Here is a 25,270-nt window from a genome sequence, read left to right as displayed (position 1 = left end):
ATTTACTGGTATAAATGGACATCAAACTTGGGTAGAAACTCCTGGTATGGCTCATGCATTACGTTTGTGATAAAACTTCTCATGCAAACTCATCCAGCTGAAGTTTGTAACCCACAGCCTGGAAACAGCTGCGGGAGCAAGCTGCCGAGCCCTGTTTAATTGGGCTGATTAACAGTGTGCTTTGTGGTAACTGCCTGAAACAAACGCTGGGAGCAGTCTGGCTGGGAGCTAGAAAGGCATCGCTGAGCTGATGCCGGAGAGCAGCCTCACTCAGCTCCTGCAGGCTTTCCCACCTGGTTTCCTGTATCATGACTTCTGTAGCACAAACGAGGGCGGCCCCGAAGAACTGGTGAATCTCAGAAGAGTCCCTGCAGACTCATTCGGGGCACTGAGGGCTGCCAAGGAAGCAGCTGAGGAAAAAAGCTACAAACTCACACACCGGTGAGTCTTAATGGATGCTCAAAGGAAAACGGAAGGGAATCCTGCAGCATTAACCTAAAACATAACCTTGATGCCGTTCACTGCAGAAAGGAGATTCTAATTCCACTGCTGAATGACAGCCATAAGAATTTACATGGAACACAACACTCACTCTCAGTAAGCCTGGTGTGCTCTGACTTCTGCTAGCGCTGCGTTGGGCAGCAAGTCATAGAATATCCCGAGTTGGAAGGGACCTGTAGGGCTCACTGAGTCCAACTCCTGGCTCCACACAGGACCCCTACTGATAAACCACTATCAACAACCAAACCTCTGAGTGGCCAGAGCTGGAGATACCAATCCTGCTGATGGCTGCTGTGCCAGGAGGCGTTAAAGAGAGCCTCAAACTCCAGCCTCTGGAGGACACCAGAGAGGACACCAGCCTCTCTGCCTCTGACACAGGTGAGGCTCCAGCTGTTACCTACATGAAGTCCCTCAGCCATGGATGGACAAGAGGTGATGGCCTTAAGTTGTTCCAGGAGAGGTTCAATTTGGGTATTAGGAAAAAAATTATTCTCTGCAAGAGTGGTGCTGCACTGGCACAGGCTGCCCATGGAGGTGGTGGGGTCACTGCCCCAGAGGTGTTCCAGAATCATGGAGGTGTGAAACTGAGGGATGTGGTCAGTGGGCATGGCAGGGGTAGGATGATGCTTGGACTAGATGATCTTAGAGGTCTTTTCCGACCCTAATGATTCTGTGATTCTATACTGCTCTGCAGCCCCTCTAATAGCAAGGGAACAGGTACACAAATGTTCTGAAGCTTCACCTTGAAAGAAACCCAAATGAACTTCCAATAAGACTCAGCCACCAGTTCTCAAGCGGTTGCCAGCTCTGAGCGTGCTTTGAAGAGACGTGCATGCACTTGCATCATTTTTATATGCATGACTCCCTGCAGCAAGACAAATATTCTGTACCAGCAGAGAAAGAATAGGTCACTGCAAGTTGCAAAGTTTTGAAGCCCACTGACAAAAACACAGCTATAATTGACCTTTCTTACCAACAGGACCAGCAGCAATCAGATGTCAGAGAAAGCCACATTATGTTCAGATGACTTTAGCTTTTACCGGCCAATACAACTCACCCTCAAGACTTTGCAACACCAAGCAAACTAATCTAAGCGAGCTACGTGCTTCCCCCACTTGTATCTGAGGTACCACATAGCTGTGGTGTTGGCAAAGGGGATAAGGAAGGGAGCGTGCACTGGGGTTCTGTGCTTCATCACGATGGGAAGACAGCAACGATGTCTGCAGAGCTTGCTGGCTAAAGGCTTCTGGGGTGGCACACATGAGGCATTTACATGCCAAGAGGGAACCGCAGAGAGACTGCGGAAGAAGACAAAGCATTTCCAGTGAGAACTCTTTAAAACTCGTCTCCACTTAATGAAAAACTTCAAAGTTTTCAAAATGTTCTAAAAAAAAAAAAAAAATTAAAGAAAAAGTTTCACAGCCAGTTTTGAATATGACTACATTCCAGACTTGCATGTGGTTTAATTTGTTTTATACAAGACAATATTTACATCTTCTTGATTTAATAATTTATGATTTTTTACTTCTATTATTGTTTTATGATGGGAATGATAACTGTAATGTCTATCTGTTCCTTTTTTACTCTTGCCAAAGCACCTCAAACTTTTTCCTTTAGTATGCATTTAACATAAAAGACTAATACCTCCTCTTAAAGCTTCACAAATATGCAGAGGCATAAAAAGATGAGAATTACCCTTCTTCAGATGTTGCTGCTTTCATAAAAGAGTACTTCAAATACCCTGCATCTCTGGCTGTGTTAAAAAAACATATCCAACACAATTATCTGCATTTGAAATATGAAGCCTATTTCACAACAGAATTATGAATTCTACAACACTGTGTGTTTTAAATAAAGCCTTTTGTACTCAAAATCACAAATTTACCTATGCTCTTATGGCTTTCAAGTGGGGACCCGGGTAAAGCACATGCTTCAGTGAGAACATCTAAAAGCAACCACAGAAGTAGCGTAATTATCCAGGTACAGCAGTGTACATACAGCTGTTAAAGCCCCTGGTCTTCTGGCAACCCATGGGATTTCTGATGGCCACAATGACCTTACTCCAGATGAAGCATCGCCCTCTATGAAAGAAAACCCAAACCGTGCACTGGACAGACTGACAGACACTCAACAACCACAGCAGCCTCCTCCAGCGTTCACTGGTCTGTTTTAGATGGTTCTGTGTGGAGCCACGAGTTGGATGAGAGGATGCTTAAGGGTCCCTTCCAACTCAGGATATTCACTGAACAGTGTTCAAGACCAAGCAGGACAATCTCTTGATTTCTCCTAAATATTAAATGCTCCTTAAATATCCTTTGAATAAAGGGGATGATGACATTTGAAAATGAGCCCGCAGAGCGAGCACTCTCGACCCTACACAAAAAGGTTTGCCATATGCCAACCGTTAAACCTGTATTTCTTTAAAATGGTTAAAATATATATATATATATGTATATTATAACCACCTGAATGGAATCTCATCTGCTTTCAAGAACCGGAAAAATCACAGCACCAAGTTACCCACAGCATCCAAAAAACAAACTTCATTTTACCCTTCAAGTCAAAACCATTATTAGACTTAGCCTTATGTAAATGTAGGCTTTTACTTTCAGCTTGCCATGCCTATTTTTGACTCTCGCTTAATGAGGAAGGCATGGTCCCTCCCTTCCCCTTTCAGCTGAACAATTCTCAAGCACAGACTCAGCCTGAGTACAGAAGACAGGGAGCTGGCACCGAGGTTAAGAGGTTCCAGTACACCACCACAAATCCTTATGTACCATTAGGCGTAATAAAGAAAGAGAAAAATCTTAGTTTCAGTTGGAGGCACAGGAATATTTGTTCTAGCATCTCCATATAAGGTCTTCTTTAAGTCAACAAAGAGCGTTGCCAAATTTTAAACCACAACATGAATTACGGTTTGCATATTTAAATGCTGGCAACTCAGTACTGTAGGATTAAAATGCTGAATTTATGCTAGTGAAAACTGGAGCGTAACCAAAACTGAACAACTGTGAAGTCGGTGCTGACTCGAGCTTGCTATTAGTTAGGAGCCTTAAAAATTCTTCAGTATCGAAGTATAAACCTATAGCTTTATTGATGCCTGCCATTTGCTCATCAGAAACATTACAGTTCTTTGAGTCAATTTAGGTTACTTGCATTACTGAATTCTCCGATTCTAACTTTGGACCTACTTAAACAATAGAAAAATACCACTGCTTCCACCACATGCCGAATTCTGAAGGGTTACAGAAGTTGCTTCACAAAATGACTGACTCATCAGCAACAGCTAAATGCTGTTTGCTCTCCTGCTGTGAGAGCTGAATACTTAAAAACACTTCAGAGATCAGGACAGCAGACTGCTATTTGCTTTCCCACTACACAGGAAGCAATATTCTCCAGCAATGGAACACAGTGACCACTGATGCCGAAAATCCACTCCATCCACCCAGCATACAGCTGTGCTGAATTCCCATTCTCCAAGAATATGGCATCATTTAAACATCAAAAGCAAACCCAAATTTCAGAGCAACAAGTTCTGTACCTGTTCAACACTGCTCCTTGCTGGAATAGTTACAGGCTAAAGCCATGAAGCTAGGAAACTTTCAAGGTCTTGTTTCAGACTCAGAATCAAAAACCAGTGGTGTCTATGGTACTCAAAGCTACGTTAGGATGAATAATTGCTGGAGGAACAACGAGAACTACCAGGTGTCCTGGGAGAGCCTGCAAGACCAGTTAACGTGTTAAGCAGCTTAACAGCTCCCACAGCATTCACTGGCAGAGGCGAGGTGCAAGAGATCACTTTCAGATGTACTCACCTTAAATGAACTGTGCACTAAAGTTTCATCTAAATCAATGACCACACACTTCTTCCCATAGTCTGATGCTGTCAGTTCTGGCAGGAGGTATTTAGCTGGTGGCTAAAAAAAAAAGAAGACAACAAGAAAATGTAAAACCTCTACAGAAGGGGCACTCTTTTGCCAACATTACTGTTCCAGTGGTCACTCACTGAGAACCAGAAAACACTACTCAAAGTTGAACATCTTGGGCTCGTTGCAAGGACACACATGGAAATCAATGGCTCATGCAATGCCCATACAGATTTTTCTGCTTTCTAAAATGAAAGCCTCGTTTAGAATGATCTCCAAAGCGCTCGGAATGAAAATGGCAAAACACCACCACTAATTAAAAACAACAGCAAGAAGTGGCACATCTGATGCACTGACATCTTCTCCCAGCGGCCCTCTTCCTAACGCCTCAGTTTTATCCTGCTCCTTCAACACTATTTCTGGCCACATCATGCAGATGGACATTTACACAAGTTCTGCTGGCCACGAAAGACACTGAAGTGGAGAAACTGGGCCAGAAGGAAGATGATTTTGTCCTCCAGAACATGTCCCCACTCTCATTTTTACCACTTGCAAGGGTGCTGACAGAGAGCTTTCTCATGGACTGCATTCAGAATCAAGGCATTAAACCTGGAGCAAAGACAGTTCTCTCAAACCAGGCTACTCAGCATATGCTGCCCTTACAAAAATGGTACCAATTACACAAAGAAAGAACTGACTTTTTTTTCTTTTTTTTTAAAGCAATGCGGTCACATAGTCTTCTGATTGCTCGGCTCCCAATTTAACATCCCAACCTGCAACAGTTACATTATTTGAGACTGATTATGTCCTGAAAGAACAGAAATGGAGCTCTACTGCTTGGAGCTGAAACGCTGCTGGCTTGAAGAGGTCTTTTTGATGAAGGAAAAGAAGCAGTTTTATGGAAGAGTATCAATAAGCAGAAGCTCAAGACTGAGAGGAAGCGAAATCAGTTAAGCACAGAAAAAAATGGATACAGAACTCACTTCATTCTCTTGCCATCTCTCTAACCGATCTGCTTGGGTGCTGCTGTTCTGGTAAGGATGCATCCATCCTTTCTCTGTGCTTTTTGGATACAACTGCCTTTTGTAGAGGTGCTTTTGAAGATCTGAGCTCAGTGCTTGGCAGAGAGCGGTGACAGCAGTGAGTGAGAGACGACTGCACGCAACCCAGCAGCAAGGACTGCTCTCCCCTAATCACTAATTTGTTTCAAATGCCAAGCCCAGCTGAAGGATACTGGCCAGCGATGCCTAGCTACTTCTTGAGTAAATGAAGTAACTAACAAACGAGATCGTGGATGTAAACAGAAGTGTCTTTAGCTAAAGTATAAATGATGGGGCAATTTTTAGGAGGGCTCACTGAAACTGACTGAGCTCCTTACGATGAACACCAACAACAGCTTCTCGAGCTAGTGAAACAGAAGATCCCTTGCTTACAAGCCACTTGTCTTAATTATTTTCTCTCAGCACGTATTAACAGTGGCCTTCCAGAAGAAACCATTGCTGCTTAATGCCTGTAAAGTAGGCATGCATCACAGTAATGTAATGGGACCAAAATTTACGGGACACTCTAAGTGATAGAGTCCTACATGTACATTACTTGCACAGCTGCTTGAGCTCTTTATGCTCGGCAGCACACTAACACAGAAGACAAGGGCCAGTCTTATGGAATGTAGGTTCTTCACTCCTAATTCAGAATCCAAAGGCACTCCACCTACAGTTTTCGTAGTAAGAAGGATACAGACTTATAATCTAAAGCAACTAAGAGCTTATCAGATGAAAATCACACCCATTTAAAGACAATCATCTTCAGAACCCACTGATACGCATTTCTTGTCTGTCTTTGAAGAAGTAAAAAATGAAGGTACATCCCAAAATATCTTAAGCATATATATATATATATATTTAAGACAAAATAGCTCCATTCATCTTTCTGCTCTTAAGACTCCTACTATTTTTAGCGTGAGGTTTTGAGTGAACTTAAAATGGAAAATATATGGAAATATTTCATCTTTCATATAGAAACATGTACATTAAAAAAGCGACCACTAATTTCACAGTTATCTTTGCTCTTTATCTGGAATCGAGTCCACTTGCCATCAAAAAAAGGATGAACATACACCAAGGGCTATGAAGACAGGAGCACTTTTGCCTCATAGAACCTCAATTCCCTGGCAGGTCAGCCTTCCTATGCACTTGTGCTTTGAATTCCATCTGATCCTGTTTTTCAGAGACACCTGTTTGCACAGATGAACCAAAGAAACACATCTTTCTCTTTCAAAATCCTGCATCTCCGTTGCTTTCAATTTTGAAAACATATTCCCCACCTGATAATCTAACCAGGGACGTGGGAACTGCTCTGAAGCTGCAGGGACTGCAAGCTGTGAGACCACAGAACATCTGGTGGTTCTGCAGCAAAGATGACATCGTTGGGGCTTTAGGAACTTAAAGGATTTGTATGTAGGATATCAATCCATTTGTTTTGCTGTTGGAACTTCCTGATCTAAAAAAAAATTCCCACATTTTCCAGAGCAGAAAAGCTTTTCTGCAGAAACTGGCGTTGTTCCACATCAAACTTTAATTTCCTCGCTGGTGGAGAAGCGACCAAGAAGAGCTGTAATTACCAGATTTTCATCCCAGTTTACGGGGAACAGTTATTTGTCTTCGATAATTCTTTTTAACATGCGGGCTTTAAAAATATTTAAGTCTATTAAGAGTATTTAACTGCAGCAAACAGCAACTCACATTTACTACGCAATCCTCTCCAAGATACTACAGCCCTCTGTGGAATTCAGCAGAAAAACAACCTGTAGTATCTCAGTGCTGTAAGTCCCAGCTTGGGCTTCAATGCCAACGAGAAATAAATTGTATACAAGTTAAAGCTTTTAAACTTGTCGGTGTTTGGGATTCCTGCGTTCCAGGCAGGTCTCACTGCTGATCAGCAACCGACCTTGCAGAGAAACGATGGTTGAACTCTTCAAGTCCCATGGAAACTGCATACTGCCCAATGAAACGAGAGGAGAGGAGCAGGAAAACAGGGCTCCTGGCTGAAGCCAGAACAGCTGCTCAACACAAACCTTTCAAAAATTTGCTATATAAAGCCATCAGAACCTTTCTTCTCTTCCGCAGGCCCATGCTTCCCACAAAAAGCAGAATTAATCCTTTGGGTACTGAAAATGTTGCCTAGCCTAAGCACAGAGCGTTAGCTTGCTGTTCAGGCTCCCTCCAGTTGGGTTCTGGTTGCACCCTGTGGCTACCAGCTTCTCCCAGCAGTTGGGCACTGAATGCTCAAACAGGAGCTAACATCTTCCCATTAAAACCCAGCTGCCAAGAGACAGGAGGGACTATCGTGAAGCAGGCAGCTCACACGTTTTCTTCTGGAAAAGCTTAAAGCAAGAGGTATGTCAAAATGTAAGTGAAACACAGGTATCCTAACGCTAAGCTTTAACTTCTGCAGGGATTCTGAAGGCTCCTTCCAGTCCCACTCCTTCACTCAGGGATTTTAAACAGAGGCAAAATGCTAAAGGACACTTCTAACGTATTTAATCATGTGCGCGTGCATTGCTCTGCGCTTCCATCCATCATTCAAAAGAATGAAAATGAGTGAGGATGCTATGGGTCTGTTCTGATTCCTCTATAGTATCCCCTTCCCAACAAAGCTGACAAAATTCCAGGAAAGCACAGAGATCCTGAGCTACACTGAACAGATTTTAAGTCTGGCCTACCACAGCACTCACCAGATTACCACTCCATCCACGTGTCAGCTGCTACTGTTTTTTTCCTAGGTTTGTATTTATTTCATCCCAGAAAATTCATCATTTCGCAGTACTCCCTCCCTCCTCACCCCCCACAAAAAATCAGTTATGCTGCTCTTTAGCTTATGCCTTTATCTGGAAATAGTTCCAGAACACAACAGACAAACAGAAATAAGCATCACCTTTAAAACAAAAACAAAGTCGTACTGTTTATGTTTTCCGAAGAAAATAACTTGAACCTGGAATGCTTCCTGATGAGCATCTATTTCTCTCAATAGCCAAGTGAAAATTCGTACCTAATTAATTCTTTTTTAATTAAGGGCCATGAATACCGAGAAAATTGATTTCAGCAGAAGATACCTGCACTGATGCTGTACGTATGTCCATAAAACAAAGGGAGTTCTCGAAGAGGTGACCCCAGCAGACTGCCAGACTTTAACCACACACGATAAAAATACAGAAAACCTTGTATTTTGACCGGGGCTTCAACATGAAAGTTTAATGAGCAGAGAGAGGGCCGTGCTCTTTTCTGAGCCACTAAGGAATTCTCTAAACACTCGCCGCAATTACATTTGCGATGCACCCTATAAAAAGTAAATGTCCAATTTAATTGCGACCAACCTCGCTCTCTGTCTAAAAGATTTTCTGCTGGTATGTATAATACATACAACTCAAACAGCCCATTTCTCATCCACGTCCTCGTGTAGCAGGGCATCAAGAATTTCTGCCTTAATGGGTCTTAATTACAGACTGAAGAGCATCTCTGAGCAAACCTCTGGGCTCCAGCGCTTGGGACAGACAGCCCCTGCAAGATCAGCAAAAAGGACGGCTTTAATTTTGGCCTTTTAATGTTGAGGCAATCCCAGATGTGAGCACAGACAACAGCGTCCTGGGCTGCATCAACAGAGGGGTGGCAGCAGAGAGAGGGAACAGACTGTCCCCCTCTGCTCTGCCCTCGTGGGGCCCCACATGGAGCGTTGTGCCCAGGCCTGGGCCCCCAGCATAGGAGGGACCGGAGCTGTGGGAGCATGTCCAGAGGAGGCCATGGAGATGCTCAGAAGGCTGGAGTGCCCCTGCTGTGAGGGAAGGCTGAGGGAGCTGGAGGTGGTCAGCTTGGAGAAGAGAAGGCTCCAGGGAGACCTCAGTGTGGCCTTATGGTACTTAAACGGAGGTTTAACAGTGATAGGACAAGAGGGGATAGCTTTAAACTAAAATGATAAATGGCTGATCTAGGTTGGAATTTTTTCCTAACGTCTTTACTGAGAGGGTGGTGAGGCACTGGCACTGCTGCCCAGAGACCTGTGGTGCCCCATCCCTGGAGGTGCTCAAGGCTGGGCTGGATGGGGCCCTGGGCAGCCTGAGCCGCTGGGGGGCAACCAGTCCACGGCAGGGGGCTGGAACTGGATGGGCTTTAAGATCCCTTCCAACCCAAACCATGCTGTGATTCCAGGATTCTATACACAGCACACTTGGGTCTGTATTTAGAAGGTGACACAGTGCAATGTGCTGGCCTGGCGTGCCTGACGCAGGGCCATAAATGTCACAGAGCCACCTGCGGGCACCGCTCCCTCAGCGGCACACACGTCCTGCTGTGAAGAGGGCACTGGATGGCACAGGAGAAGAGGAATGAGCATACGTGGTAACCTGCACCTTGAGAACTGCACGCCGTGACGGAATACAGTTCAGCATTTGAACGACAATCACGGAATTGCAGGGGTTGGAAGGGGCCTCTGGAGATCATCCAGTCCAACCCCCTGCTGCAGCAGCTCCCTCCAGCAGGTCGCACAGGAAAGCAGCCAGGTGGGCTCTGAATCTCTCCAGAGAAGACTCCACCACCTCAATGGGCAGCCTGTTCCAGGGCTCTGTCACCCCCAAAGTAAATTTCTTCCTCATGTTTGTATGGAACTTCTTGCGCTCCAGTTTGTGTCTGCTGGCCCTTATCCTGTTACTGGGCACCTCCAAAAAGAGCCTGGCCCCAGCCACTTGTCTCCTGCCCTTTAGATCTTCAGAAGCACAGGATCCCCACTCTGTCTTATCTTCTCTAGGCTACACAGTCCCTAAGTAACAGCAGAAAGAAAACAGAAACCCCTTCTTGAATCCCTCATTTTCCTACCACTCCTCACGCCTAGCAGAGCATCCCCAAGCTGGAGCTCTAGCACAGCTTCTCATTTCACGACCGCACCTGACAAGGCTGTACTCATCTGTAGTTTAACAACTTTCTTCTTGAGGTCTTCTTTTCATTAACACTGACATTCGCTCTTGGGTAACACTTAATTGTAGTTCAGAGCACAGCCAGAACAAGTTGTACATTCAAATGGCTGCCAGGACAGCAGCTACTGTGACCGAGCAGCACGTGGTGAGCATGTAAAGGAGGAGGACTTTAGCAATTGGTATTTTCATTCGGAAATTGGTATTTTCATAGATCTGAAGCTTTTTATTTCCAGCTTGCACATATAGAAATTATGTGTGTATGCAGATGTACGCATACACACGAAGGCATTAGCCATGTAAGATGTAACCACAGAACGGTGTAGGTTGGGAAGGACCTTGAAGATCACTGAGCTCCAACCCACCAGCCATGGGCAGGGTTGCCAACCATTAGATCAGGCTGCCCAGGGCCCCATCCAAGCTGGCCTTAAAAATAATCTCATATTAGAAATAGTAAGTAAGGAATAAGGAGGGGTTTCTAACAGCTCTTACAAAGCTGAGAAGGAGGGAAGCATGCTGCATAGTTCTCCCAATCGCCTCACACTGCTGCCCTGCAGCACAGGGCTCTTACAGGAACCCTTGTAATGCTGGGCTACCTGAGAAGAAAGGAAAAGAGGAAAAAATGGTATGTTGGGGAATACTCAGCTCTTTAAGACTACCAAGGAGCTTCAGAAAGAGCATTGCATCAACAGCTCCACACACCAGCACTGGTGTGCTACTTCCTGGAAAGCCCTGCAATAATTAAGCACTATAAACAGCAAAGGAGCTCAAAGAAGTATGTCCACTTTTTAAAAAGCCTATGCCTTCATAAAAACCAAGTCGAAAAAGAACAGCTTTTTGACCAAAAATGGTCACATCTCATTAAATTAAAAGCTTCCGGTTGAAGGACTTCTTTCTTTTATTTAGGTTTGAAAAATAATTCAAATGCCTAATAGCATTCCACATTTAATCTAGGGAAGATAAGCAGGAATACTAAGGGCCATGAAACGAGAGCTGATCATGAGAGCATCATCTCCAGCAAGCAGAGTAATGCAGCTAGAGGCACAGACCTCCCTGGTTCCCTAAAATGGCTTGCTTCAACACAAAGCGTGTCGTTCCCACCTTCCCTGTTGAAACTGGCACACATGGAAAAATAAGGGAAATCTTTTTCTAACTGTGTTCCGTTTAGTGATGTCGAGACACCTTTTGTGCAACCTCAACTCTCAAACCACTCCATGCATTTGCAAAAGGATAGAAATCCAGAAAGAAATTTAACTGAGATGCGAGATGAAAGTCATATAAAACCCAAGCTCTTCTTTTGGTCTGTGTACGCGTGCAGTTCAGTTCATCTCTGACTATACAACACAGCAGACAGAACACAAAATCCTTCTGTTAACATGCAACACAAAACAGACCTGTTAGACTGCAACATAAGATGACTCAAAGCAAAGGTTATGAAAATTATTAAAAGAAAAAAGGGATAAAAATACATACACTTGGTATAGGCATGACCTGCATCTGGTCACCCTGGGGAAAAAGAAAAAAAATCACTGTAAGGGTAATGGCTTTTAAAGGGTAGAACAAAGGTCTGAAGCAGTAAATGTAGGACTCAAACATTTCAAACCAAATTTCAAAGTATTCAAGGAATCAGGGTAAAACAAAACAAAACAAAACAAAAACAGGATCTTGCATTTTAGTTGCTGTAATGATTGGTTAGTATACTGGTATTTATGATTTTTTAGGAGACTGGACTGGTACAACCCATGCTGTAATTAAAAAGAGATGATAATAAGAAAGCACCTGTATTTACTGTAACTTTTTCAGCTTTAAGATCTACTAGTGGGTATATTTGTCCCTTTTCACTGCAGCAACAAGAGGCTCAGCCAGACCTTACTCGGACAGCAGGACAGGAGCCCAGCTCTTCAAGTTAACTTTACTTGAGAAGACTTCCTCAGAAAAGACAGCAACAGCAAAACGACCAAGATGGATGGATGGATGATAAGCCAAAGAATCCCACTTTCTTCAGTCAGAAAGAGGCAGAATATCAATACTTTTCCCACAACCTTACTTCTTTAAGTGTGCAAGATGACAGTCAGGAGCTTAGCCAACTTCATATTTTATTCTCAAGCCGGGGCCTGAGATACTCAGACAAGAGATGCCTCCTTTTACAGCTTGTTGGAACACCATCCGAAGTCCACATGCCATTTGAGAAAGGAGCGAATCCAAGTAATCTGCCCAGCGGATTCACTTGGCCTGGAATCGGACTGTTCCCAAGGATATGGTTATGCAGGCAGAGCGTTGGCTATGAACTTGTGTGTTGGTTTTAATCCCCTCTTCCCATTCCGTGGTAGAATGAAACACAACTGGAGCCTCTCTTCCGTCAACAGATGGAAACAGTATGAGAGGTAAAGACATGGCTACTGTTGCAGCAAAAGATGATCTTAATGGTGGGCACAAAAACACCCGAGTATCACATCAGGCCTTCCCACAGACTCCAAGAGGCAATCACTGCTGTGTAACTTGCTTGCTGCTCCGCCAATCTTTTGAAACTAGAGCTGTGCCCCATGGTATTACTGTAAGTCTGACTTTCAAGAGAATCTAGAATTAAGTTGACGAAGCACTTGCATCATGCTCCTATTTTTCTTGCAGGATTTATTAAATCATAGAGTAAAAGAAGCGAATTCCCTCAGTGGAATCCTAGAGGGATGCATATGCAAAACCCCAAATGGTTATGACAGCACGTGGAAAAACAAGCAGAAAGAGATATGTAAGAGTCTGCTGTTGAAGTATAAGCAGCCATGAACGTGCAAATGCTTTTTGAAAACAATCCTGCCATGAGAAACTTTCACAAGTGTCCTGCTTCATTTCCTGGAACAGGAAGGGAAGTAGGCCGTAATGCTATCATTTGAAGTAATGACAGATAATTGCATTTGTTGAAGTCTTTCTGTGAGCTCCTGATGCTAGTAGCAGGACAAAGATGACCTCAGAATGCCAAAATTTCCCCACTGCATCTCTAAGATAAACAGAAACTGATTTGCTCAGCCACTGACATCTGGCTTTTTCTTCACACAATATATACAGTGATAAATCTCCCCTTTCCCCTGATTTATGTAGTTTTGGTTGGAGATGCAACATTTTCAGTACTGCATCTGTAAGTTAATGCTGTCTGTGGTAACATGGGGCACGAATGACTATCAAGTGATGAACCACAATATCTTGCTTGTTTGAGAACAGCCTGTGCTCAAAGATACGGAGCCATTTTGTTTCAAAGAATAACCTATTCAGACAAGAAGCTCATCAAAAAGCCAGATTTATCATATTGATTTCTTAAGCAGAAATTTATACTGGACTGCTGATAGGTTAAGAAGAGTAATGTATTGTCTATCTGACTCTTTCATGGATTTGGACAACATGGGGTTTTGCCTCTTGATACAGAAGACTTCTGGGGAGGAGGCAGAGGAGGAGGTAAGAATGAGAAGCGTGGTAAAGAAGAACCAAGCACCTCCGTGAAGATTGATTTTCTCAATTGATCTGCCATACTACACACTGATGGTGGCCAGTGGAATTGGACACTAGGAACGTCTTGCTGTGATCAGTGAAGGTTAAGCAGGAGAAAGAGTACTGCTGTTGCTCATCTGTGTTTGCTGGATGAAGGAGATACTCCTTCAGATCTCAAGAACGCGATCCCTACAAAGTCTGTTTTTCTCACACCAGTGAACCATATTTGCATGGAAGAGAAGATCCTTTCCTTTCCTCCACGCTTTCAAGTGTATTTTAAGTAAGATCCCTGAAGCAGACTCCTTGAGGAGTGTTTGAGACATGACAACAGGTCATCAAAATAACTTTTCCAATGTCACCTTGTAAATGGCAGCATCCTGCATCAGAAAGCAGTGTGTGGGGGGGGGGGAAAGATACCTTACTTCTGTAGTGGTTGGGATGGGTGAGGCAGAAATTCAAGGACTTGACCTTTCTGGCTTCATTCTTGTAACAGGGAAAGCAAAGCAGCAGGGGCAGCTGCTGTCCCCAGAATAAACTTTCATCTAATTCTGCCTTCTTCCTCATTGAGTGTGGATCAAGACATTCTCCCTGATGCAAGAAACAGAAAAAACTTTTCCCTCATTCATGCTTCACCTCGCTGAACACAAACCGTGTGTCCCCAGTCTGCATACAACTACGAAACAAAAGCAGAGATTACTGCAGAGGAGCTGGGTTCTAAGTGAAATGGTGAAGTGCTGAGAGATGTTGGAGTTCCATCACCCACCAGGGCTGGAAAGCCAAGGGGGAAGAGAGTGAGTCTGCAGCTAGCTTTCCCTCCCTTTTCTTTCCTACCTAGCTCTCTCCTTCAAGTTTGCAGATGGCATCAGAATCTCCAAACGTTTCAAAATGCAGGTAGCAAACTTGTCCAGAAGAAAACAACACGATAGCACGTTAAGAAATTACACCTATTGGGTCAAACTGCTAACTGAAGAAGTTGAGATCCGAGCTGGTTTTTTGAACCAACACTCCCTCTCTCCCAACGCTGCTGCCCCAAAAAAACTGGCTGGAAGGTCTTGGCAAACTGCCTGCTGCTGAGAAGGCAGGAAAAAATGAGCCAGGATTTCAGAAGGCTGAACACTGTGTGCTCCCCATGACACATCTGAGCCTGCATCCGAGCTGCAGGGAGGCTGATATACCCACTGTAATAGATATTACGTCTTCAAACATATCTTTGTGCTGCATTAAAGAACTGTGGCATTCAAAGAAAAAAAATGTATAGAAGAGTTTCAGTAAATACAAGTAACTGCTGAGAAACACTGTACTGAAACATTAGAGAGAGTGGACCATTCATTACCAGTATTAGAGTCACACTTGGACAAGCAGCTGCTCAGTGAGTAGAAGTTTTAAAAGTGAACTCAATACTTCAAGAAGTTTTTGGGCCTTTTATTTTATTTTTTCTAACGGAGTACAAGTCATTGCTGTAAGACTCCCTTATTCAAAACCATGCTCACTTTGGCATTTCTTCCAATCCTACGAAGAAGTGACGTGACATTGAACTTGCCAAGCAGAATCAAGTCACACCATTCGGTAAACCACTATTGGAAGCACTTTTTTTTTTTCCCCCTAACACAGCAAAAAAATGAAAATCACTGAAAAAAAAATAATCAGCACAATACCTCTGAACAAGATCTCAGAACTGTGTTCTCAACTGCTTTATAAAATACTTTTCGCTGCTTTCCTTGCTTTACAGCAGGTTAACATGGAAGGATTTGAGACTCCTAATTAGAAGGAAGGAAGCTCGTCACACCAATTCATGCATATGCCAGAAGCAATGGGGAGAACTGAATTTCTGTGAAACCAGCTGAAGCTTTCTCACTTTTTTTTCCCCCTTCCCCTCCAGTTTTTACTGCTAGTTTCCATATAGCAGTTCCACTGAACAGTAAAGGCAGAAGGAAAGCACATCCCAGCGATTTTATACTCCAGTTACTATTAGAAACTATTTAACATTATTGTGCAATTTCCTCTTTTCATTTCTGAAGGATCCACGAAGGACTGCACCACGGTCAGAGGTCACCTGGGAGCCCATCAATAATTAATTGCAGAGGTAATGAAGTGACCATCTGAACAGCTGCTCAACAGAATTTCAACTATTTGAACCTGGCAGGCAGATTAGTGCAGCAAGAGCTTTAAATAAACAGCAGAAGAGTTTAAGCAGCATATTGTGAAGCTCTCCTTTCTCTTCCAAAACCGGTTGTTTTACCCTTCCTGAGTGTTTATTTTCACTAATTTAGTGAAACTCAATTACACTGCTGCACGTACTTTCCTCCAGTTTACAAATCACCTCCAAATCTCGCTAAGCTGCTCACTGGAACTCCATCAAACTCAACCTGCCTGCACAGCTCTAGAACAGAGCTCTCCTGGGAGAAAGCACAGGCCAGACAGAGTGAGGACATTCAAATATATCCAAATCTTCCATGCTGTTTTCCTGTCTTGGAAAGGATTTCATGCTTACGCTAACCACGTTAGCACTGAATATAAAAAGCGACACAGAAAAGCATGCAAGGCTTATCAGCCTGCAGCACTGCGTTCAGAATAGAACTGTCACAGACCTATTTGCACTCGGTAAGAATGACCCAAAAACTGAGCGACGCTCACTTCCTTTCTCCAAAGGACTGTGCATGTCTGAGTACGTTTCACTGTGTTTGAATAAAAGGAGCTAACAATTTTCTTAAGGCATTCATTGGATGTTCCTACCCAATGACGTGGCAGTCTGATCATTCTACGCAGCCTGTGACTGGCGTTTTGGACCCACATACAAGGATTGCACAACCGCTCGCTAAGGAGGTGCAGCACGAGGATGGAAACCTGTGCAAACACACATGCAATCACTTGCTCAAGGCTAAGATACTATTCAGAAAGTCATTACACGCTTTACGTTTTGTACTCTGAATAGTTGGGTTCCAGAGCATTTGAGCTCAAGTCTTCTACACTTTCATTTTAAAAACGTTTCTCTTATTTTTCTCTCACTTGCAGTTTTGCTGTCACTCTTACCCGTGCCTCTTTTCTGCCCACCAACACAGCAGAAAAGGAAATTTCACTAGTTTTCCATCTTCTTTCTAAGGTGAATATGCACATCCATGCTACACACTATTCTCAGCTTTCCTCCAGCATATCCAAGCTAGATTTCCCTCACTTCAGCTGAAACGCACCTTAGCTAAGGGAAAATAAATATTAAAAGAAACATACAATTCCTCTCCTTGGCAGAGGGATTTTTCAGTGCCCTTCCACCCTGCCCCCCAGTACATTCCTAGTCTCTGTCACATGATTGGCTTTCCTTTCCTCTCTTCCTCCACGTTTTAAAAAAAATATATACTCCAACAATAACCCAAATGCAGAGAAGTGCACAAAGAAAGCAGGAAACGAGCAGCATCAAATATACAAAACTAGCAGGCAGAGCAGAAGTGAAAAGTTAAAAAACTTAATTCTGTGACTATTCCCCATCATGGACACACCCGTTCTTGCAATCTCTTGAAAAAGGAAGGGGAAAGGTTCTTCAGTTTCAAGCATAGCACTAGCGGAGTCGTGAGATGATGGAAAAGATGGCATTGCTATGTTTGCACTGAACTAAAGTCCTTCTGTAATATAATGCAAATCCACTCAGTATCATCAGGTTGAAGGACAACACAGGAAACTTACTTGACACGATTTTATGTGCGTGTCAAAGCAGTTTAATCACTAGAACTCAAAGCAAGTAACCTGCTGCTCTTAACACACAACAGCTTTCAAGTGCTGAAAGTTTCAAGCACGCTGACTGATTAGGCAAACAATGCTCTAAATAATCCAGCCAGAAGACCAAAAGCTGATACTTCTGGACTCGGTGTGCATTAAACACAGGTGGAGTGGTTAAAAAAGGTGTCAAAAGGATTACAGCTCTCTCCCTTTTTGGACTGCTTTTTATATGTCACTGGAAACACTTTCAAGTGACATTCAAAGCAGCTTCACTATGCTTTAATATGAACTACTTCAACCTTCCCTTATTTGCAAAAAGGAACTAAAACAAGGAAACAACCCAGCATCTGGAGTGTTATGGGAAGTCTACATTTTTAGAACATCGTACTCAGGTTTTAAGTGTTGTTTTCACATCATAAATTTAGCACCAATACCCTTCAGAGAAAAGTTAGTTTTACACTGCAGCTGAATGGATACTATTAGCAATTCCCCATCAGCTCATACAATACATTACCCAGGAGGCAAACCTCTTGAGACAAACAGAAGCACTTGCTAAGCCCCAGTTACCAAAGACCTATAGGATAGCAGAGTAAGAGAAGAGTCTGACCTTCTGAAGTCCTCCATTCTCCTCCACCAAAGGAGGAAGAGCACTGGTGCTGTTGGTAGATGGTGGTTCGACATTGTAGTCACGAAAGCAGCAGAATAAGGTGCTAAAGATACTTCGACTCCTCTGCTTCTTCAAGCTGATATTACATTGGGACACTAGAATAAAAAAAACACAGAAATAAATGTATATAGCATAGACTGACTTTTCCAGACATACAGAGGCTGAACTCAGATACATGGTTATTAGCTTAGTAGTCCTTCAATCTTAACAGATCTCAACACATTCTTTGTCAAACTCTGATGATGGAGCCAGCGTACTGCTAACCAACCTAAATCTCAGCAGGATCACAGGTCACCATACTGTTCTAAGATACACTTTTGAGGTTTTCCTAGAAATATCCAGAGAAGATACTGCGAAAAGAAAAAAAAAAAGCCATGAAATAACTAAAATATGTCTCTGACTGAGGACACAAATAGGACTGATCTAAAAGATAGGAGATGCAACAAATGCCTCCACTGCTGCCCGGGTGGATTTTCTGGCCAAATCCACGATCACGCGTGGAATATGTAAACTTCTGCAAGCTCAGAAAGAGATCTGGGATGGCCCATTAACATTTCTAATCACCTATATTTTGTTTACATCTGCCCTCTCTTACCAACACATGGGAGTCTGTGTGATGCACTGACCTCAGCTGCACAGGACAGTTTTGATATTCCACACCTGGGAGCGCTCTCCCTTGTTTTATATCACCTGCTTTTCTGATCTGTCCATTCAGTCTCCATTTAAAAACGTGACAGAATGTTGATTTCTTCTTCCCCTGAACTTTGTAAGGTACAAGAACCAACACGAAATTCTGCTCCGCCAACAATTTCTACGCACAGAAGTCCTCCCAAAGCCCCAGCTGCATTTTATGATGAAGTCCAGCAGATATTCTAAGCTGGGACTTAAGTAAGTCTTTGCTACAGAAAACATCTCTGTGACGTTAATAGAAGGTTAGTGTTAAGCAAGAAAAATTAATTACTGAATGTTTGCGTGAGGACCGTTCTGAGCTTCGTCTTCGGGAGGTTACTGAGCACAATCAAGGCAAGAAGTTACCTACATCCCACCATGTTAGCCCTCAAACTTCACGCGCTGAAGGCCAGACCATGGGTGGTCTGTATATGCAAAGAACAGCATTAAGAGGTTCCAGGACGCAGAATTTCAAGAGAAATTCCGCCCGGTGAGAGCTGCAGCATTCCAGCAGCCGTGGCTACAGCCACAAGATGTTGGAGCCCCTGGACATGTCCAGGATTTGTCGGGTCTGCTCACGCCTTGCTGCTCCAAGAGCTGCTGATCAGAGCAAGGCTTTCCACCTGACATGAACTGCCCTCTCCAATTCGTATTTTGGGACTTGAATTTCATGCAACACTCAGGATGAAAGGAGAGCGCATCACGAATTTATACATCAACACCACGTGTTGGTCTCATACCTTCCTCGTAACTCCTACGGCAAAAACTCTTACCTCTTCCCATGCAGAAAATTCCATGTGTGTCTACACCTAGCTTTATGGTCAGCCATTTAAAATCCCACAGCCTTCCTCCAACTCTTCCCAGTTGGTTTTAGTTCTATGCACATACACACACACTTCATATACACGTACCCCGTGCCCCTACAAATGTTGTCATCGTATTTCCTCATTCCCTGTTCCACACAAGTGAAGATCACACCGAGCACAGCCCTCATGGGGTCTAAGAGCCTCCAAAGCCCTTTGTCCAAATACCCAAATATCCCAAAGATTCTTTTAAACCCATCTCGTGTTAATTTGAATTCAGTGAATCAAGTGAAGCGCAAACTGCTTGATGCTCCTCTCTTGACTGCGGTCCAAAGAACCGTGTTTCTCAAGGTCTTCCGCCAAGTCCAAAAGAACCTACAGCATTACTGAACACGGGGGAGGGTGCAAGGAAACATACAGGGAAGTTTTAAAATAAATTCCTGTAACCACGCAAGCCCAAACAGAAGATATGCAACCATACTGGGCGGCTATGCAAGGAGAATGGGAAGGAAAACAATGAAGAGCCAGGGGAGATTTAGGCTGGATGTTAGGAAATACTACTTTTCTGAAAGAGTGGTCAGACGCTGGAACAGGCTGCCCAGGGAGGTGGTTGAGTCACCGTCCCTGGAGGTGTTCAAGAAACGTTTAGATCTAGCGTTGGGAGACATGGTTTAGTGGGGTTGTTGGTGGTAGGTGGATGGTTGGACTAGGTGATCTTGTAGGTCTTTTCCAACCTAGCTAATTCTATGATTCTATGATTCTAAGACAACTGTTGCAGTGGAAAATAACACACAAGCATGCTTATAGCATAAATCCACAGCACCCTTGCAAACCTCCTGTGACTCACGTTACCCTTTGGAGGCGGAACCTTTATGCTTTTGTTCTCCACACACAGGAACTGCAAGAGCAGCGTTGAGTTACAGGGTGAGGAAAAGCTCCTCCCTCGTGGGTGTATCCTAAAAAAAGTTTAAGTCCGGGGCTTCTCCCATCAAATTGTGCTGCGGTTGTGCGAAAGACGGTTCATTGGTGCTACTGGAAAATCACAATTAATTATAAAAATGCAATTAATTATAAAGCCAGACGGCCACGCAGCCGCTGTGCGCAAAGCTCAGGAGGCACAGTGGGCAGCCTGGCTGCTCCCGCTCCGCTCCGTCCCCCTGCGGCCCACGAGGCATCCAATTACTGCTGCTGCTTCCTAATGAAATGCATGCAATAGCCAGTCTTCCTGAAGAACAGAAACTGGGTAATGAAGAGACTTCCAGCACGTTTCCAGACAAACTAGCTACATGCAATAAAAGGAACATCTGCGGATCACGAGCGCTCCACGGACAAGGTTGTTTATAAGGCAAAAATGGAAACACGCAAATAAGAATGAGACAGCATTAAACAGAGCCTTTCTTCAGAAGGAGGCAGCTTCTGAATTCACACGTGATTACAGATGTGTAATGCCTTGATCTCCTTGAGATTTCTCCTTAGAAAAATAAAGTTGTATAATCTACAGAACACAAAGCGACAATGCAGCTCCAATTTTTGGAACGTGGGGAGCAGGACACCTAAGTTATTTTATAACACTTAACACAAAATCTGCACGTGACACCCAGATTGCTTTGGTTTTAAACCCCATACACCGTTTTTTTTGTCGAACGGTTCAATTCCACGTGAGCTTAGCAGAAGTGGCACTGGTACCTGAAATCACTGCCTTCACCTTCCTACAGGTAGAACCCCAGCACATCGCCCTGTTTACATTCACTGCAATACACTCCGGAGTTATTTTCATTTCAACTGCATTTGGTAACCTCCCTCCCCATCCAAACGGGATTGAATTAACTTCAGGTTTTGTTTTTTCCGTCGTAGGTATCTCTTTGAAGGGAGGGATGCCAGACTAGTTTTGTGAAGGATATTCTTCCCAAAGCATTTAATTCCCCTCACCGAGACCTCTACTTTACGGGAGAGGAATTCTAAGAAGAAATGAACAATGCTGTTTTTATTAATCCATTCCACAGCGTTCTGGAAATGGAGCTCAGAAGCTGTATCTGCACACTGAGGCCGAACTGTTACCCTCGAATGGCTGAAGGACAGTGCAAAACCAGAGTGTGCTCTCCATCCTGCCAAAGAGCTGTGAAAATACACTTTCAGGTACTGCCTAGGACAAAAAAAAGGAAAATTGCCAGCATGGATGTTAATTCAAAGCAGCATGAAAAGCACTGGCCTCCACCCCATCAAATAATGCGCTGCAAACGTTTTTGTTTTGCAGCAAGGAAAAACCAACTTTTGCCTTATAATAATGATTAGCTGCATTCCCTGAATGCGGGTGGATGAAATATCTGCTGTTGCTGGAGGCTCACTTCCTAAGCATCGAGAGCAGTGAATTTCAATCTGTGATGCAGAACTCAGCGCTGCCTTCTCCGTACAGCGCTGTGACGCTCCACCTCCTGTAGCCCCTGGAGGTGGAATGCAAGGACTGGCCACTCTGCCCTCTGAACTGAGGAGGAAGAAGGAGAAACCACGAAAAGCCTCCAAACAGCACCTAAACCACACGGGTTCCAAGGAGAATCCAAAGGATTCCAAGGAAAACCAAACAGCTGGTACGCTGCAGTCTGTACGCTGCAGTTGGATGTATGTATTTATGATGGTATGCCCTTCATATCACATGTATTACTGCTCATCTAAGCCACGACTTAAAGATAAACATCCGTGCTGTCTTGCTGTGCTGCAAGCATTCAAGAAAAAAAGTAAGATGTCGCGACCAGGAAACGCTAAATTAAAGTAAATCCATCTGCCAAAGCTCACCTCCTCACTGCCATTCAGCTTGAAGCCTTTAGGAACAGACCCGCTGCTTTGGGGGCATTCACGTTTAATAACGAAGCCAGAAAGTCAAAGCAGCTTTTAACAACCTAATTAACCTGCGGAACCACGCTCTGAGCAAAATACCTTGGAGTTCACATTACTCAGCGCAGAGCCTGGCCAGCTCCTCCGCTTCTGCTCTGCTTGGCGAGGTGATGGAGCTACACTGAGACCACTGCCACGTGAAGGTGTGCGTCTCCAAAGGCCTGGAAGGTCCATCCCCTTGTGATCCAAGAAGTTCAAGCAGCCAGGGATTAAAAAAATGGGTGAGAGCATGAACTAGGTAAGATGTTGGGCTTGCAGGACCCTTCCAGCACAATGCATTCACCTCCATGCGAATGTTTGGATGGTGTTTAGATAGGCCAGGATACGGCCGGTCAGCCTTGCCTTGGTTTCCCCCTCAGCTAGCATCTGTCCCATACTGGTGTCCATCTGCCTTGTTGGCACGTGCCACCCAGAAGGACCAAGGATGGATCAAAGTTGGACCAAGGGACCAAGCCGCACGCTTGCCCTCTTTTCACGTGGGACTAAGTAGCTGATGAGCACATTAAAAATAAAAGGTGCAACAAGGATACAGAGCATTTTTTGTATCTATACAAGCGACCAAACTCAACCTCCTTCCCCTTGCCCAGATGTAGTGTTTCTCGCTACGGAATTCACGCAGCGCAGAAGTGAGACCTCCGAACGGCGTAAGGGCAAAATAAAACCGCGCAAACAACGCACGGATCGCTCCAGCCACAAAAGATAGCCGCTGTTTTTAAGCGAGGGGAAAACGCAGCGAGCCGAGCTGCGCAGGAAGCACGACGGAGCCATGTTGTGCTGCAAAACAAACATCGCTGCTCGCAGTGACGCGACTGGAGCCTCCTCCCTGCCCCTTCCGCAGGGTTAACGCTCCCTGCCACGGCAACCTATAAATAAGACACGCATCCCTCGAAACCGAGGCGTTTCAAGCGCCACAAAGATTCACTGTTCAAAATATGGGTTTTTTTTTTTTTCTTCCCCCCCCCCACCCCACATAAAAAAAAAATCGAGGCGTTTCGGGAGCTGCCTCATTTCTGCGCTGCTCGTGCTGGAGCCGTGCCGACGCACAGGGCTGCAGCAACAGGAAATACTGCGCGGTCTGGGCATGCATCGCATTCCTGGCCCGCCCCGAGCCAGCGGCCAACAAACAAACCTTTCTTCTAGTTTAAAAAAAAAAAAAAAAAAAAAAAAAAAAAAAAAAAAAAAAAAAAAAAAAAGGGGGGGGGGGGAGGGAAAAAAGAAAAAAAGGAAAAAAGAAAAAAAAAACCAACCAGGCAGACCGCACAAAGTTCACCAGCAGATGTGCATGCGGAGAGAAAGAATTGGGCGATGGATGGCACGGAGTCACAACGCTGCTCCCATGGGAGATGTGCAGCAGGGAGCTGCTCCGAGGTGCTGGAAGGCAGCGCAGGGGCCACAGGGTTTGCTTTAAGGTTTCAGAGCAGCTCAGCATCGAAGCGCAGGCATTCACCGAAGCGGGGAGAGTTTTGTAGGATAAGATTTATTTTTGCAAAGAGCAAAAAAAAAGGGTGGTTTTAGGGTTTAACCTGCGGAGAACACGTGGAGCGCTGCAGAATAAGTACTCAGCGCTGAAGTTCGCCTTCTGTCATCCATGTAGCAAGGAGAATCTGTAATCAGAACATGTGTTTGTGCATCGTGGCTCCTTTGCATTGCTCCCAGGCCGGCCTCTGAAATCCTGTAAGTTATCCTAGCAGAAGTGGTTAAATACTTGAGTGGGAAGGCAGGAGTGAAACAAACACATGAAAACGCAGCAGCAGAAGCTCAGGGTCCGCTCATCACGGCTGATATCCTCTGGCACCAGAATGGCATTAGAGGCAAAACGGCAACGAAACGAATGTCAACAAGCACGTGTTTATAGAGCAGAAATATGTACAGCATCCGATCCGCTCGGCTTGAGCGTAACGTGGTGGGAATGGGAGACAAGAAGAACTCACTGAGCAGCTAGAGCACGGGGCAAGAGCTGGAAGCCAGCAGCAGGTGGGCACCTGGAGCTCAGCTGGAGCCGCTGCCACCTGCCCCCCACGTTCCTGCACGGCCACGCTGCTGTTGAAGGTGTAATTCACTGCACAGCACTGGCTCAACCAAAAGCAGAGTGGGAAAGCCAGCTGAAGAGGAGCCCTTCTGCAGTGCGTTGCTGCTGTACACCCAACAGGCACGTCCCCCGGCTGCATTGCCCATAAGGGATGCCATGAAAACAGTACGAATGTACCGAAGAGATGTCAAATTCTCTGCTCCACAGGCACTGCCCAGTGCAGGCCGTGCCCAGCTAGCCACCTGCCAGACAGATTTTATCCCAGCAATTGGTTTTTCAAGTTGAAGCGTCACCCAATCCTAACGCTGCCAGCACCTTTGGCACTTTTTGACTTGAAAAATAGGAGATCAACGATCCACCGAAGCTGAATGAAGAAATTCTTCGAGTCTCTCTCCCCCCCCTAAAATAATCCTAACACCTCCAATCAAACCTTATCAAAACCGTGCTCATCTGATGAAACAAGCTTCATTTACTTTTGCTAAATATAGCAGCAAGATGTTCCCATAGAGACAGCTACATTCCCAACTGCACTTTTTGCAGCAAATCCTTCAGAGAGGCATCAAACCTACAGCGTTAGTCTATTTTTGCAGGCTTTCTCATCTCTTCCCCGGGAACAGCTCTTTGCTAAGGGACTAATCTAGCAGGCACGCTGCTACAGGGTGCTCCCTTGCAAGAAGTTCTGTTCCTCCTCTTCCCTTTATG

The 25,270-nt window shown here is 44.5% G+C and overlaps 1 protein-coding gene across 6 annotated transcripts in view; it reads right to left on the bottom strand.

Moving 5' to 3' along the window:
* CTDSPL (CTD small phosphatase like) overlaps positions 1–25,270 on the bottom strand; it is a 70,043-nt gene that overhangs the window by 13,665 nt on the left and 31,108 nt on the right. For 4 of the 6 annotated variants that reach the window (XM_021385601.1, XM_021385597.1, XM_021385599.1 and 1 more), the window contains exons 2-4: positions 18,119–18,273; positions 11,800–11,832; positions 4,317–4,418 (exon numbers count right to left, since the gene is read on the bottom strand). In XM_021385601.1, coding sequence (XP_021241276.1) covers positions 4,317–4,418; positions 11,800–11,832; positions 18,119–18,273 — 290 coding nt within the window. The remainder of the gene's footprint in view (positions 1–4,316; positions 4,419–11,799; positions 11,833–18,118; positions 18,274–25,270) is intronic. The other 2 variants (XM_021385603.1, XM_021385598.1) reach the window with 1 other exon arrangement.

Source organism: Numida meleagris, chromosome 2 (assembly GCF_002078875.1).
Source record: "Numida meleagris isolate 19003 breed g44 Domestic line chromosome 2, NumMel1.0, whole genome shotgun sequence".
Classification (NCBI taxonomy): domain Eukaryota; kingdom Metazoa; phylum Chordata; class Aves; order Galliformes; family Numididae; genus Numida; species Numida meleagris.
Note: the sequence above shows the minus strand (reverse complement) of the source record. Positions and strands in the feature narration are given on the sequence as shown.